The following is a 17,017-nucleotide window of genomic DNA, read 5'->3' as shown; positions in this document are numbered from 1 at the left end:
TTACTATATCTCTGCTTCTGTTGAAATTCAACTGCAGCAAATAAAGGCACTTCTTCAAAACGTTGGTAGTTCTTTCTGCCCTGACCATTCAGACTGGTCGGGTGATTCCCACTCAAGAACTGCAGACAGATCTGTTTTATCAAAATTCTTACAAACCAGCCCGACTGATTTTTCAACCTCCAAATTACAGGCGAGTTAATTGTTACTTCGTGTTAGGAAAATGAATTTTATTAAGTATTTGTGTTTTCTCTTAATATAAATGTCACATTATCTGCTCCAGTCCAGATTTTAGAAATATTTTGTATTTTCTTTACCACTGCTTCACGTATAGGTTCTTTTTGCATCTTGAAACTTTATGTTCACTCTAGTCTATATGAATTGCTCATGAAGTACCTCAAATATGTCCAGGAAATGATTCGTCTAATGAGAGAAAAACGTCTACCAGCTGCCTTCAAATGTTATCATAATTTCCACAAAGTTGGTTCTATATCAAATGACGACCTTTTCTATAAGATGGTCATTCATGTTCACAGCGACTCTGCTTTTCGGCGATATCAAAAAGAAATGAGGTCCTGCTTGGACCTGCACTCTACAGTGTTTAAAATAATTGTTTTTGCTGGTATTGTTAAGTTATTGTTGTATTTTTATTAATAAAATGAAATATGTTGACATGTTTCAGGCACAAGCCAGGTTTGTGGCCACTATATCGAGGTAATAGCCAACTTTTCAAAAATGTGAAATTTATTTTTCTTTAGATTTCAACTACTTCGATTCAAAGTACTTGTAAGCATTCGTTACATTTTTGTACATGATGGTCATGATTCATAAATCTGATTCTGTACTTGGTCTTTTTTATTTTTTTTTAACAAGAAACAAGATTTTCATTGATAGATGGAAAAAATCAGAAATGTTTAAAGATACAAACTCAAAAAAGAGTGAAAGAAGATCGAAATACAAAAAGAAACATACAAAGAGTCATAAGCTAAGGATAAATAAAAGCTTCTCAAGCACCACATATGATGCTAGGAGAATAATTCGAGAATAAAGCCGAGAGGGAACACCAAAGGGATGCTTTAAACTTTGCAATCTCAAAACATTAGGACGACTCCCTACTATTGGTGAGGAAAATTCATCGATTCCTTTCCAACCAAATCTCTGAAAGTAAGGCCTCAACCGCACAAATCCATCACAAACCCAGACCAAGCTGTTGAAAGGGGAAAAGAAAGATGAAATAACTGCTGCAAATTTGAGTTAACAGCCAGCGAAAAAACCCAAGATAAATTGAAAACATTTAGAGGGGACCACCAACACCTCGAGCTAAATGAACAATGAAAGAATAAGTGATCCTGAATAAAGAGCTTAAGCAGCAAATATAGGTCTGCAATGAGAATTTGGGGAGCTTCTGTTGCAAAGATTCCGCCGTGTTCAACTTACCATTCAAGAGGATCCAGGACATAATATTGAGCCTTCCTTGGACAACTGTTCTTCCAGAGGGCCGAGATCAGAAATTTAGGTAGAGGAATCCTACTTCCAAGGGCCTCTTATAAAGATTTTACAGAAAAAAACTTTGAATCTTCGGGATTCCATAACAATTTATCTTTTTCTGTTGAGAGAGACACCAAGCTCAAAGTTGACAAAATGGATAAATAATCCTCGATCTCTGAATCTTTTAAGGTTTCTTCAAAATGCAATGACGCAAGAAGAAGAGGAGCCATCCCAATTTTCACAAACAGCACTATGGGGAAGCTTAGCCACAGCAAAAAGATGGGGAAAACGATCTTTAAACACCAAATCACTAAACCACAAATCAAGCGAAAAATGGGATCTCATACCATTGTGTACCTTGATAGAAGAGAGATGTTGAACATTTCTCCAATGCTTGGATATATTGTTCCATGGACATCTTGAGCAACCGTTCCTTTTTTTTTTTTCTCAAAGAATGCCAGTTTAAAGAGTCTACATCATAAATGCTTGGATATACTCAGTTTGTTCATAATTAGTTTGATATTTCGTTTTTGTTTCTTTACTTTGCTGTGTTTAAACCAGAGTAATACAAAATCCATATAGGAATATTGACCTTCTTTTGAATTTTTTACTTCCAAATAGCCGAGAACAGCTGTTTTTGAAGTGGGAAGAGTGACAAATGTTTGGATAAAGAACTAACAGAGAGAGCACCCGAAGAATCAATACTCCATTTTTTAGCATCGTCCCTGTTTATTAAAGAAGCCACATCCAGCCTAGCCAACAGAAGGATAAAGTCAGCCAATTCATCCTTTTTTAAATTCCTTCCAGTCTCAATCTTCCAAGTGCAAAGTGAAGAATCCCAATGATAAAAAGACAGAACCTTTAGGTAGTGAAACCACCTGACAAATGTGTGGAAAGGTAAGTTTAAGAGGAGAATCCCCCAATGTATCATGCCAAAAAAGAATTCGCTTAAATCTTCCACAAGTTTCCATTGCCTGGATATGCTAATTGAAGAAATTCTCGAACAGTCATTCTTTTTAATTTTCATATGCCAGCCAAAAGGTTCAAGACAATGAATACTTTTCACCACCTCACCAAAGAGTTGAAAATTCATCGTAAAATCTCCAACCCATTTTGCAAGAGCCTTATTTAGTAAAACGTTGTTTTTTGAAAAAGAAAAAGAAAATAAATAATAAATAAGAAAGGTATGCTGTTTCGAGCTTTTCAACTGTCTTGAACTGTATAAAATACTTTTTGGCTCACAGCTTCATGCGTTCCCAGGATTTTTTGTTGACATTAATTTATTCAAAGCAAACAAGGACAAGGCTGCTGAAATCATGAAAAGCAAAAGCAATTTGATGGAGGTTGAAGGCAATGGCATCTTGGGAAGAGATGGACTTGCTGATGAAGATGCAAATCTGATGATCAAACTAAAATTTCTTACATATAAGGTATTCTTGCTTTAATTTGTCTATTTTAAGTATTTTTTTTATATAGGAAACTGCACTTTTCATCATTAAGATAAATGAAAAACAAAACAAAAATGCGGGCATACAAAAAACAAAAGCCCAGCAGGGAAGCCCTAGCTAAAGAAGGGCTTCCAAGAGCAGTACGTAATTGTAAAAGTAGATGAAAGAATTAATTCACCTCACTCGAGAGCAGTACATAGTTGTAGGTTATGTTCCTTCCAGGTTCATTCCATATCGGCCAGTTTCGTTCACAATTTGGTTATCTGATATTTATCTTTGGTTTAATTCTGCTTTTTCTATTTTAATTCTCGAGCCTTAGTCGATTAATACTTGGGATGCTTCTCTCCTCTTTAATTGATGCAAGCCTCTTTTATCTAATCAAGAATCCCGAGGTTTGTATTAGAGTCAACACTAATGTGTAAACTAACTTTCTCATTTATTAGATTCTCATTTATTTGAGAAAGTACAAGCTTGCTTAAATTGAAGATTTACAACTGAAATATGAGTATAACTGAAAGCTAACTAAATAACTAATTAGTTAGCTATTTACAATAATACTCCAATAGTTTGGAATCCGAGATACTATATGAACAAGTTTCTCGGTATCACAAGTTGTAGGGTTAGGTTGTAATTAAGTGAATTGTGGAGAGGTCGAGAGGTTTCTGCCTTCTGGATTATAAGAAAAACATTTATGTATATTCTTTTCGTGGCTCATTTATTTAATAAAGAATCCTGAGTTATGGAATATGAGATATTATAGTAACAAGTTCTCATTATCACAAGTTGTAGGGTTAGGTTAAAATTAAGTGAATGTGGAGGTTGAGGGATTTCTGGATTCAAAAAATTATTTATATATATATATTTTTTCATGGCTCTTTAATTTAATTCAGAATCATGAGGTCTGGAATCTGAGATGTTATATTAACAAGTTTCTCAGTATCATAAGGTGTAGGGTTAGGTTGAAATTAAGTGAATTTGGAGAGGTCAAGGGATTTCTAGACTAAAAAATAAACTATTTATGTATATTTTTTTTCGTGATTGCTATTACCAAACTAGTCTTAATCAAATAGTCTGAACTCTTGGCCTTGTAATTTTGTTGTTTAGATCCTGTATTTTTGTCTTTACGTTTCTTTTTCACTCTTTCGAGAGTTTGTATCCCTTAACAATTATTGTTCCTTTTCATTTCATCAATGAAAAGTTTGTATTTTGTTCCAAAAAAAAAAGTCTGAACTCTTCTTATATTTGTCTCGTAGTTACGGACTTTTTTGATTCGCAATGGCTTGTCAATTCTCTTCAAAGAAGGTCCAGCTGCATACAAGGCCTATTACTTGAGGTAAGATTAATTGATTTGTTGCTTTAAAAACGAGAATGGGCATGTCAAAGTTTTTCCATATAAATTTAGAAAATGAATCTACAGTTGAGAGGAAAACGGTAGACCTCTAATGTTATGCACGGTGAAAATTGGATGAATGGGGGTCATTTTCCTTCACTTTCCCACTCGGTTACTTCAAATACACAGCCGGGTTGCAAACGTGAAAATCTTTTTTTTCAGTTTATGACTACTAGATTAATTTTTGGTTGCATACATGGATGTTTTATTTCCTGTTTCAGTTCTCTCTACAACAATCTATTAAATTTTGGTTGTCCTCATGGAGACTCATTAAGAGGTAAAAAACTATGAATAGGTTAAATGACTTGCCTGCACCACCTGTCTCCTTGCAGTTTGTAGGTAGTAGAAATTACTTTTCCTAGGCAATTTAATTTGTAGGTATTATCTCTTCCTTTGTGGATCGTGGAGACATCAAATTTGCTGCAGTATTCTGAACAAATAAGTAAGACTAATTTTTTGGAACAAGATATGATACATAATTGTTCAAGGAAACAAACTCCAGTAAGTGAAAAATAAGAAAGAAAGCAAAAACCTGCCATGGAAAGGATATAAATGCATACTGATTCCCAACTAGTACATATTATATTAAAAGGGTAATCATCAAACAAATTAGAGAGAAGAGAACACCATGGAGAAGTCTTGTATTTTGTTGAATCAAACTGCTCCTGCCAACACCTAAGCTTGCCTTAAAAAAATTTTTCGTATCCTTTGAACCGAATTTCCAAAATAATTGATTTGACAGCATTTATCCATAATAAATATATGCAAAGAGACAGAATATGAACTTGAAGATATATTTAGTAAACAAAATCAGTAAAACTATTCTGCATAGGGTTATATTTAGTGAATACGAACTTGAAGATAATAATAGGCGGTTTTCTAAAGTTCTATTGCAGAAGCTCTAGAAGTCTGTGGCATATCATCTCAAAGATGAAAACAACGTTCAAGAGAATTTGCTTTTAGAAATGAGGGATGGACAGATGCAAGATCAGTTTCTGGATTGATTGGTGAAACTGAATCACCTTTTTTTCTTCATAGAATCAAAAATTTTCAGTGATGAAATGACAACTAGGAACAACTAACAAGATAACAAACCACAACCAAGAATATGCAGTCTATAGAGCTAAACAAACCAAAAACCTTCAGCTAGAACTGCAACCAGTAAATTTGACAAGGCAATACCTACCGACGAACTTTTGACAGTCTAAAGACTACTTAGCAAATTATAAACAACAAACTATAACACCTACACCAAAGAGAAAATGTGTCTAAAATGTCAGCAACCGACATCAACAATGCTTAAGACTGCACCAAGACAAAGCAACATCAAACATAATCCAAACATCACAAACAACAGCAACACTAATGAAAGATCATATCTCCTGAACCATCAATTTCTTCACGCCGTAATCTTCAAAGAAAAAGCCAAGCCATTTTCCTTCCCACTTGATCATCAACCAGCTCGCTCATAAAGTGCAACCCTTATCCATTTACCTTGAACGATCTTCCTGGAAATTTGACCGAGGAACTTCGTGGAGGAACTATTTGAGAACCATAATCATAACTAGTAACGACAGCTTTAAATAAAGGCAGTAGATCTAGGACCATCAGATTCATTATCAAAACAAAATCTTCAAAACCAATACAAACAAGACCTGAAACTTCCATACGTACTCATTTCTTCTTTTTTTCCGTGTTTTCTCTCACTGTATTCTCTTTTTCCTCTCATATACCCTTTTATTTTTCCCTTCATTCTTTCCCTCTTCTTTTTCCTCTTTTTTCCCCCTTCTTTTCTTCTCCTAATCACTCTTATATTCGCAGCTTTTCCTAGACTTTCTCTCTATCTTAGAGATAAAAATGAAAGAACAAGGAGATTTGGAATAAAGAGAACTGGAGTTGGACTTTCAACTTTAGGAGGTTTTAAACGACAAAAAAGTGTTAAGACAAATTGGGATTTCCTCCTTAGTGACTTTTTAGTTCTCATGATACAAATATTTGGCATTGTAGCCTTGATAAAGGGTGTTTTCACTCAATTGAGTATAAAACTTTAAAGAAAGGAGGATATCTTGAGCCAAGCGCAAGCAATATGCTTGTTTGGTACATATATCTTTCAATGTAATTTTTTTTTAGAAGAAACACTTTGATGGATGAGATTACAAAAGATGGGGAACCAATCCAGGGGAGTTACAATGTCAATCAAACGGCTTCTACACTTGGTTAGATTTCACTTGGTCAGATTATATAGACAGCCGTACTCTCACTCTGTCGTGGACATTGATAAGGAAATAGACAATATTGGTCCTACTGTCTTGCAACAATTAAATGCAGAAGCTATTCTGAACCGAAAATCAAAGGGAAACCCTTTTCTGGAGACCAATTTGTTGGAGAGCTGATGTGAAAGATTCAGCCATTCCTCTATCTCATCATCCTTTAAAGACCACCTGAAAGTGTAGTCCCAAGAGTGAATGGCTTTGAACCATAGATATGCTATTCTTTCATTTTTGTTGGTGGACATAGCATAAAGATAAGGGAAATCTGCTGCAAGATTTTTATATGTGAGCCATCCATGATGCCAGAAGCTGATAGAGCTGTGTTCCCCCACTTTGCATATTGCAACTTCTTTGATAATGTTGTTTTGGTGGAGAATTGCTTTCGATGGACCTTTATAAGCGCTGGAGATGGTGGCTGGCCAAGTATCAGGTTGGGCTTCACCATATTTTGCCATGATAAGCTTCCTCCAAAGCTGGTTTTTTTGGGTGAGGAATCTCCAAGTCCTGTATTTTGGGTGGAATGTTTCTGTGCTGATATTTGAGAAATTTTAATTGAAATTAATAGGAAGTGTGTTAAGGACAACGGGTACCCTAAGTATCCGAAGTGTCTTTATACTAGTATGATATTATCCGCTTTGGGCATAATTCTCACGACCTTGCTTTTAGTTTCACCCAAAAGACCTTATTCTAATGGAGACATTTGTCCTCATCTATATACCATGGATCACTCTCTTCCCTAATCAATGTGGGACTTTATTTGCACCTGGTAAACGCAACAAAGTTTTTTAACAATGTTGAAAGGGCCTTAAAAGATCTTTTTGAGAAAATACTTCTTTCTTCTTGAGTGTATATTACTGTATTTTGTCTAAACACTTTAAGTTACACTAGTACTACCATTGATTTCGATTGGAAATTCATTCTGTTGCTCCTTTGATCTTGTTTGAGGGTTTGTTGCCTTTATCTTCTGTATATTTTATTCACGAACTGAGTTGTTGCCTATATATATATTTGTTCTTCATCTAAAGTTGTTTCTTGTTCCAAACAACAAATATATATATATATATATATATATTATTTGCATTCAGCATGTTTCTCAAGTGAAGCGGTTCTTTATTTTTAAAATGTAGGCAAATGAAGCTGTGGGGTACTTCAGTTGGAAAACAAAGGGAGCTCAGCAAGATGCTTGATGAATGGTAAGTTAGTTCTTGGGCTGCTTTCTTGTTCCACTTGAAGTGTAGGTACTTCCTAGGAAAAGTTAATAAAGCTGACGATATACTTTTAATGTGATAGGGCTGTATACTTGAGGAGGAAGTATGGAAATAGACAACTGTCATCAGCTACCTATCTTAGTGAAGCTGAACCTTTTCTTGAACAATATGCTAAACGCAGTCCTCAGAATCAGGCTCTTATCGGATCTGCTGGAAATTTAGTTAGAGCAGAAGATTTCTTGGCCATTGTGGAGGAAGGAATGGATGAAGAGGGTGATCTTCAAAAGGAACAGGAGGTAGCACCATCAAGTCCAATGCTCCCTGGGAAGGACACTGTGTCAAAAGCAGAGGGTTTAATTGTGTTTTTCCCAGGTTATCATATTCACCAATTAGCAAGGCTTTGTTTAAATTCGGGGGGCATTTGAATTTGTGTTGGCCTTTTTTGCAGTATACAAAACTTTTACAAGTATACCTAGGTTTTGACAGAAATATCCCGATGGTTTCACCATGACTTTATACCAGGATAATTGGGAGAAGGTTAACTAGGATTCAATGAAGTTTTTTTGGGTGTTATATGAAAGAGGGGTGATTAATCCTTCATGAATGAGACCTACGTGTATTTAATCTCCAAAAAAGAGAAGGCTAATGGGGTGAAAAAATATAGACCTATTAGTCTCATCCCCAGTTTATATAAGATCGTTGCTAAGACCTTAGCTGATAGGGTTAGAAAGATCCTCCCAAGCACCATTTCTAAAATCCAAGGAGCCTTTATTGCTGGGAGACAAATCTTGGATCAAGTGCTCATGGCCAATGAAGCTATTGAGGATTGAGCCTTTACTGTTGGAACTGGAAGATAAATCTTGGATCAAGGATTACTAGAAACGAAAACAAGGGGTCATCTACAAGATAGATTTCGAGAAAGCGTACAATCACTTAGACTGGGGTTTCTTGGACAAGAGTTTGTGAAAGAAACACTTCGGTCTCAAATGGAGGTCTTGGATTTGGAACTGTAAAGTCCTCAATCTTTGTAAATGGGAGACCTAGGGGTAAAATTCGAGCTTTGATGGATCTGAGATAAGGTGATCCTCTTTCTCCTTTTCTTTTCATCCTTGTGGATATTCTGGGCAAGTTGGTCTATTCTGGAGTGGAAAAAGGGGCTTTAGGTGGATTCCATGTGGGGAGAGAGAGATCTTGTCTATCTCACCTTCTGTTTGCAAATGATACTCTGAGTAGAAAAACTCATCTTTTTAATCTAAATAGCTTGCTATTTCTTGAGTCCATTTCAGGGCTCAAGATTCCTTGAGGCAAATGTTCACTTTTGGGCTAAGAAGCACGGACACGAGACACGAGACACAGACATGACACGGCACAGACACGGCGATATGCCAACTTCTAAAAATATAGGACACGGACACGTCGGGGACACGTTAGTTTTTTTAAGAAAATTTTAGATAATGTATGTATATGTATTAAAGTAGTAATTTTTATTTAAATTAACTATAGACATGGAACATTTTGTTGGTAAATTAATGATAATAGTACAAAATCTACTCTATAAAATATTAAGTAAATATTATCAGCAACTTTTAAAACATAAAAATATTAAATAAATTATGCTTAAAAACTAAATAAGCTTTAAATAATGTGATTTATTAGTCTAGAAAGAAAATTAAAAGACCTATATATTTATTTTAAAGAGAGACTATCATCTGTCAATCATGGGGGATTGAAAGGCTTGACATCTGTCAATCATGCAGTCATTAATGCTTCTTTAATGCTAGCATTTCTCCATCTTCTCTTTTCTTCTTCCCATTCTCATTTTTTTCTATTTTCTCCGTGGCATTCTTCCGACTCTACTCATACTTCTTTTTCTGTTTTCTACTATCGCTTTTCTTCTAGGTCTTCTACTTTTTCTCCTTCGTCCTGGCGGCAAGTTGGCTTCGGTGTCCATGGCAAAACTCTGATGGTGGCTGCAGCAAAGGCGGGTGGTGGCAGCAGCTACTCTCTCGGATGGGCGAGGCTTTTTCCTAGGCTTAAATCAACAACCGTGTCACAGCCATGTCCGAAAATAAAAAATAATAATAAAAAATCGAACACTTAAATTGGTGTGTCAGACACATGTCCGGAGTGTGTTCGGGCGTATTTGTGTCCAACACATGTCTGACACGGACTCTGTCCAAAATGGAGTGTTCGTGCTTCATAGCTTTTGGGTGTTAATTGTGATTCTTCCAAGCTGCTCTCTTAGGCCTCCTTGATTGGATGCGAAGTGCATGATTTACTGTCTTCTTATTTAGGGTTGGAGAATAATCCCATGAGTGTCATTTTGGCTTTAGATTTAAAATAAATTAAAAAATGTATGTCCTTATGGAAAAAGCTTTTTTCTCGGGAGGAGAGAAACTTATGCTTATTCAAGCAGTTTTAAGAGGTATTCCTACATGCTTTCTGTCCCTTCTAGGCTTGATGTCATGTTAGTGAGCAAGAGCTTGGAGAAAATCTCTCAGTATGGGGGAGGGAAGATGCGTTATTGGCTAAATGGTTGTGGCGGTTCTTTCAGGAGCTTATTGTCTTGTGGCGAAGGATTATCGTGAGCAAATACGGGTCTCATCCTTTTGACAGGGTCTTAGGTGGTGGGTGCTACTAATTCCTCGAAGGATGTATCTTATATTTTTCCATTTTCTTCTCCCCAAGTTGTATTGCTGGGGGAAGGGCTTGATTCCTACTTCTAGGAGGACCATGGGGTGGGTGATAAAACCCCTTGTTCATTATTCCCTCGCTTGTATCACCTTTCCGATATTAGGTTGCATTCTATGACCTCTGTGGTGGACTGAAGTGGTTGTGAGTATTCTATTTCCTTGGGTCTTAGTCGTCCCTTGACAAATAGGGAGACTTTTTGGAAGTTTCTACGGTGCTTCTTTTGCATAGGGATGTCCTTTCTTGTAATTCTTTCTTTCACTTGTTGAGTTATCCCTTTCTTCCCCCGTCAGACCCACTGTTTGCTTCCTTCTAGAAGGTGAAAATTCCAAAAAAAGATAAAAAAACAGATCTTGTGGGGCAAGTTTTACACGTGAAAGCCAACACGTTAGATCGTATTCAAATACGTTCTTAATTTTTTTTTGAGGCTGCAATGTTGTGTACTTTGCAAGCAAGCCTCAGAGGATCTAGACCACATTTTAGGGTGTTGTCAATTTGCCCGGGATATTTGGGACCGTTTTTTTAGCTCTTTGGGATGCCTTAGGTTCATAGCAGGGATTGTTGGGCTTTGATGGAAAAGGTGGTGTCCTTTTCAAGACGGAAAGATTTTTGTGTCAAACTTGCTTCTGTGCTAGTTTGTGAGGTATTGGTTAGAGATAAATTATAGAATCTTTATAGGTGTTAGAGTATATATTAGTATATTTTATATTCTTGTATTAATATTAATTTGTCATTTACCTTCTCCTTATAGGATTAGGTCAACCTCGTATATTTGTCTATATATATAGACTTTAATAATGAGAATACATTACATTGGATTCTCTCCAACCTTAGTCTCTACATGGTATCAGAGCTCTAGGTTTTTAGGTTTCTTGCCCATTAGGGTTTTGATGCCCATTAGGGTTTTGCGCCCATTAGGGTTTTGTGTCCATTAGGGTTTTGTGCCTTAGGGTTTTTGTTCATTGCTATCCAACACCACCATCGCTGCCGCCGACCACCGCCGACCGCCGTTTGCTGATTTGCCAGTTATTTTTCCAATTGCTATTCGTGGGTTTCGTCTCGCCGCCCTTCGCACCTTCGTCGTGGTGCGCTTCCGTGACCGCCAATCGCCTTTACCCCTCTGGTTGTCGTGGGGGAGCACTTGGGGTTTCTGGTTTCAGAAAACACCTAATCCGGTTTGGTTCCAACCGTTTGATTCATCTGTTTTGTTTGGTTCGAGTGGTTTGGTCTGGTTCTGTCGTTTTGTTCAAATAAGTTCGCTTGTTTGTTATGGCTGAGAAGAAATCAATCATAACTTCTGAGGTGATCCCAATGATATCAAAAATCACAGAACACAAGTTGAATGGATCAAACTATTCTTCATGGAAAATCAATGTTCGTCTTTTTTTGCGAAGTATTGATATGGACGATCACATAACTGAGGATCCGCCTAAGGATGAGAGCAAGAAAGCTTGGTTGCGGGATGATGTTCGACTGGTTCTGCAGATCAAGAATTCGATCGAGGGTGACATTATTGGCTTGGTCAATGAATGTGAGTATGTTAAAGAGTTACTTAAATATTTAGAATTCCTTTATTCTGGAAAAGGAAATGTTAGTCGAATATTTGAAATCTGCAAGCGCTTCTACCAACCTGAGTTTGGTGACCAATCTCTTACAAATTACTTTATGGAACACAAACGAATTTATGCAGAGTTTAATGCATTACTCCCAGATAGTAATGATGCAAAATTTCGGCTTGCCCAACGCGAACAACTAGCAGTTATCAGTTTTCTTCTTGGTCTTCCACCTAGATTTGATGTGGCCAAAGACCAATTACTCTCTGGTTCGGAAATTCCAGCTTTAGAGGAGGCATACACTCGAGTACTTCGAGTTGAGAAGTCACGACCCGTCTTGTCATCTCAATCTAATAGTGCTTTGGTTGGACGTAGTACAAATGCAAATAGAGGTAATACCTACCAAGGGAATTCCACGACTTTGAACGCTCAACGTTCTAGTGCTCCAAAGTCAAATTTAGGAGATATTATTTTTTGCAATTATTGCCATAAGCCTGGTCATACAAAACGAGAATGTAGAAAGCTATTGAATAGAGGTCAGAAAACACAGTTTGTCCATGTTGCATTTACTCCTGATAATGCTGGTAAGTTAGTTACAATTCCTGCGGAAGAATTTGCTAAGTTCCAACAATATCAAGAGGCATTGACGGCATCGTCCTCTAATCCAATTACCGCCATCGCTGAGTCTGGTAACACCAGTAAATGTCTTATTTCCTCCACATCAAAATGGGTCATTGACTCTGGTGCGACAAATCATATGTCAGGTAACCCTAACTTATTTGCTAATTTCTCCCCATCTGCATCTTTGTCTGATGTTACCATAGCAAATGGCACAACTTCTCCTGTTCTTGGCTCTGGCACAGTTCATCTTTCCACGTCCCTTTCACTAACATCTGTTTTAAATTTACCACAATTTTCTTTTAATTTGATCTCTGTTAGTAAACTCACTTGCGATCTTAATTGTTGTGTCTTATTCTTCCCTGGTTATTGCCTATTTCAGGATCTTACGACGAAGAAGACTATTGGTAAAGGGCGTGAATCCAATGGCCTCTAGATACACAAATACCTACGGCCACTGTTTGCACTCGAGTGCCAACTCCTTTCGAAAAACATTGTCGTTTGGGTCATCCATCTCTCTCCATGTTAAAGAGTCTTCGTCCTCAATTTCATAGCTTGCATTCTTTAGATTGTGAGTCATGTCAATTTGCTAAGTTTCATCGTCTTAGTTTGTATCCTAGAGTCAATAAACGAGCTACTACCTTTTTTGAATTAGTTCATTCTGATGTTTGGGGTCCGTGTCCTATTGAGTCCAAAGGTGGGTTTCGGTACTTTGTTACCTTTGTCGATGATTTTTCCCGTGTAACTTGATTATATTTAATGAAACAACGTTCTGAGTTACTTTCTCATTTTCGTAACTTTCATGCTGAAATTCGAACTCAATTTGGTGGCTCTCTTAAAGTTCTACGAAGTGATAATGTTACAGAATATTTTTCTGGAGCTCTTGGCTCTTATTTGAGTGAATATGGTATTCTTCACCAATCCTCTTGTGTCGATACTCCGTCTCAAAATGGAGTTGCAGAAAGAAAAAATAGACATCTTCTCGAAACAGCAAGGGCCTTAATTTTTCAAATACATGTTCCAAAATATTTTTGGGCCGATGCTATTTCGACGGCTTGCTTCCTGATTAATCGCATGCCTTCATCAGTTCTTAACGGTGAAATTCCTTATCGTACTCTATGTCCTATGCAATCTTTATTTCCTATTAAACCTAAAATATTTGGTTGCACCTGTTTTGTTCGTGATGTTCGTCCTCAGCTCACTAAATTGGACCCTAAGTCCTTGAAATGCATTTTCCTTGGTTATTCTCGTGTTCAAAAAGGGTATCGATGTTATTGTCCTGATCTCAATAGATATCTTGTCTCTCCCGACGTTACATTCTTTGAAAATACTCCTTTTTCATCATCTTTGAGTATCAGTCAGGGGGAGAGTTCACAAGAGGATGATGACTTTCTTGTATATTTCATTGTCTCTCCTTCCACTGAAGAGCTTCCTAGCAATACATCTTCCTATGTGCCTGATCCTTCTCTTCCCACCATTACTCAAGTTTATTCATTTCCTTGGCATCTATTCAGCATTGGCCGTTACATCAGCTTGATATTAAAAATGTCTTCCTCCATGGTGATCTTCAAGAGGAAGTGTATATGGAGCAACCACCAGGTTTTGTTGCTCAGGGGGAGAATGGAAAGGTATGTCGTCTTCGTAAATCCTTATATGGGTTGAAACAAAGTCCACGAGCATGGTTTGGAAAATCCAGTCAGGTGGTTGAGAACTTTGGAATGACGAAGAGTAAGTCGGACCATTCTGTCTTCTATAAACAAACTGAGTCTGGTGTTATCTTACTGGTTGTATATGTTGATGATATTGTGATTACTGGTAATGATTATCCTATCACTCAAAACTTTCCTTCATAGTCAATTTCATACGAAGGATTTGGGAGTGTTGAAATATTTCTTAGGAATTGAGGTAATAAGGAGCAAGAAGGGGATTCTCTTATCACAGAGGAAATATGTACTTGATCTGTTAACTGAAACAGGAAAGTTAGCTGCTAAGCCGCGTAGTACCCCAATGATACCTAATTTACAACTTACAAAGGAAGGGGAGTTGTTGAAAGATCCTGAGAAGTATAGAAGATTAGTAGGGAAGTTGAATTATCTTACGGTTACGAGGCCAGACATAGCTTATCCAGTTAGTATTATGAGTCAGTTTATGAGTTCTCCTACGACTGACCATTGGATCGAATTGGAACATATTTTATGTTATTTGAAAGGTGCTCCTGGATGTGGTTTGTTATATAAAGATCATGGTGATCTTAATATTGAATGTTTTTCAGATGCTGATTGGGCAGGTTCTAAGGAAGATAGAAGATCAACCTCAGGATATTTTGTATTTGTCGGAGGTAATTTAGTTTCTTGGAAAAGTAAGAAACAAAACGTGGTGTCGCGTTCGAGTGCTGAATCAGAATATAGAGCTATGGCACAGTCGGTGTGTGAATTAGTATGGATACATTAGCTTCTGACTGAATTGGGATTTGGCATCACCACTCCAATGAAACTTTGGTGTGATAATCAAGCAGCTCTTCATATTGCATTTAATCCAGTATTTCATGAACTAACCAAACACATTGAAGTTGATTGTCATTATGTACGTGAGAAAATACAGCAAGGATTGGTGGCTACAGGGTATGTGAAGACTGGAGAGCAGCTAGGAGATATCTTTACTAAAGCATTGAATGGAGCACGAATAGATTATTTGTCTAACAAGTTGGGCATGATTAACATATATGCACCAACTTGAGGGGGAGTGTTAGAGTATACATTAGTATATTTTATATTCTTGTATTAATATTAATTTGTCATTTACCTTCTCCTTATAGGATTAGGTCAACCTTGTATATTTGTCTATATATATAGACTTTAATAATGAGAATACATTACATTGGATTCTCTCCAACTTCAGTCTCTACAATAGGATTGACAGACAGGGCATCAAATCAATTTGGAGTTCTAAGGATATTGGTTGGTCCTCATTGAATTCCCAAGGCAAGTCCAGTGGTTTGCTTATCCCTTGGGATGAAAGCTGAGGAGGTGTTGGAGATTATCGGGAAAGGAGTTTTTGGACAGAAATTTGTAATACAGAGTGCTATTGTGATCCTTTATGGTGTATAGCCGGTGATTTTAACGTTATTCGTTCGTCTTCCGACCATATGAAAAAGCAGCCCATCCGATTCCACTAGAGCTGACTGAAGAGTGGGAATGGATAACAGAACCAAAGGAAGCATTGGCCTTCCAGACCAACACAGCCACGGGCAAACAGGAAGCCCTCATCAGCTGGAAGGGACTTTCGGAGGAAGAAGCGACTTGGGAGCCCATTCGGGAAATCTGAAAGCAGTTCCCTGGATTCCACCTTGGGGACAAGGTGGTTGTTGAGGAGGGGGTGATGTTAGGCCTTTGATAACTAAAACTTATTGTAGGAAGAGTAAAATGGGAATGTTAGGAATGTAGGCCATAACGGCCATGAGAGAGTGTGTGTCTAGCTGGCGGTAGGGGGTACGGTTAGGGTATAAGGCAGGGAGAATGTCGTAGGGAGGAGAATATCTTTTTTTGTGAATTGTGTCTGGCTTGTTGAGCTAAGGAAGGAGAGTTTCCCCACCCTCTCAAATTGGTGGGTTAGCGTTTTGTATCGCCTGAGGGCCATTTTGTTTGGAAACTAGTAGAAGTGGTGAGCAATACCTCACATATTCCTGGCCTCAGTTCTACATTGCAACGTTGAAAAACTTCCTCTTTTGCATCTAGGCCTTCCATTAGGAGGAAATCCTAAGAGTACTGACTTTTGGCAACCAGTTTTGGAAAATTTTCATTAGAAATTGGATAGATGGAAACATTTCCATCCATCGAGAGGTGGCAGATTAACACTTTGTACTTCGGTTTTGGCCAACCTTCCTTCATTACTATATGTCTCTTTGGAGTTTGCAAACAAACTGATAAAGAGATACGGAATTTTTTCTGGAAAGGTAACTCCACCGGTAAAATGAGGCATTTGGTTAATTGGAAGATCACATCACTACCATTGGAGGAGGGGGGATTAGGAGTTGGTGGCCTTTTGAAGAAAAATCAAGCTCTTTTGGCAAAATGGGGCTGGCAGTATGGAAATGAATCTTCCTCTTTATGGAGACAAGTGAAAAGTTTGTATGGTTCTGAGTCATTAAATTGGTTTACTGCCATCAACTCGAATATTTGCTGCTGCTGTCCTTGGAGTGGTATTTCTAGATATTGGAATTCAGTCAACTCTTTTGGTACATTTTAAAGTAGGCAAGGGTCGGAGTGTATCATTCTGGCATTCTACTTGGGTTGGTAAGGAGCCTTTGAAGTCTGCTTTTCCCAGAATTTTTAAACTTTCTTTCAATCCTGATGGT

The 17,017-nt window shown here is 37.4% G+C and overlaps 1 protein-coding gene across 3 annotated transcripts in view; it reads left to right on the top strand.

Annotated features, from left to right (window-relative positions):
- The window catches only part of RNL (RNAligase), a 52,473-nt gene that overhangs the window by 24,693 nt on the left and 10,763 nt on the right, over positions 1-17,017 (top strand). For 2 of the 3 annotated variants that reach the window (XM_088121314.1, XM_022302236.2), the window contains exons 11-17: positions 38-190; positions 409-569; positions 680-711; positions 2,746-2,915; positions 4,187-4,266; positions 7,721-7,786; positions 7,884-8,173. In XM_088121314.1, the coding sequence (XP_087977440.1) occupies positions 38-190; positions 409-569; positions 680-711; positions 2,746-2,915; positions 4,187-4,266; positions 7,721-7,786; positions 7,884-8,173 (952 nt within the window). The remainder of the gene's footprint in view (positions 1-37; positions 191-408; positions 570-679; positions 712-2,745; positions 2,916-4,186; positions 4,267-7,720; positions 7,787-7,883; positions 8,174-17,017) is intronic. The other variant, XM_088121315.1, reaches the window with a different exon arrangement.

The sequence above is a fragment of the Momordica charantia genome (assembly GCF_013281855.1).
Source record: "Momordica charantia cultivar OHB3-1 chromosome 3 unlocalized genomic scaffold, Mcharantia_2.0 BLBB01000003.1, whole genome shotgun sequence".
In the NCBI taxonomy this organism is placed as follows: Eukaryota; Viridiplantae; Streptophyta; class Magnoliopsida; order Cucurbitales; family Cucurbitaceae; genus Momordica; species Momordica charantia.
The sequence above is the reverse complement of the archived record's forward strand: the minus strand, read 5'-3'. Positions and strand labels throughout refer to the sequence as shown.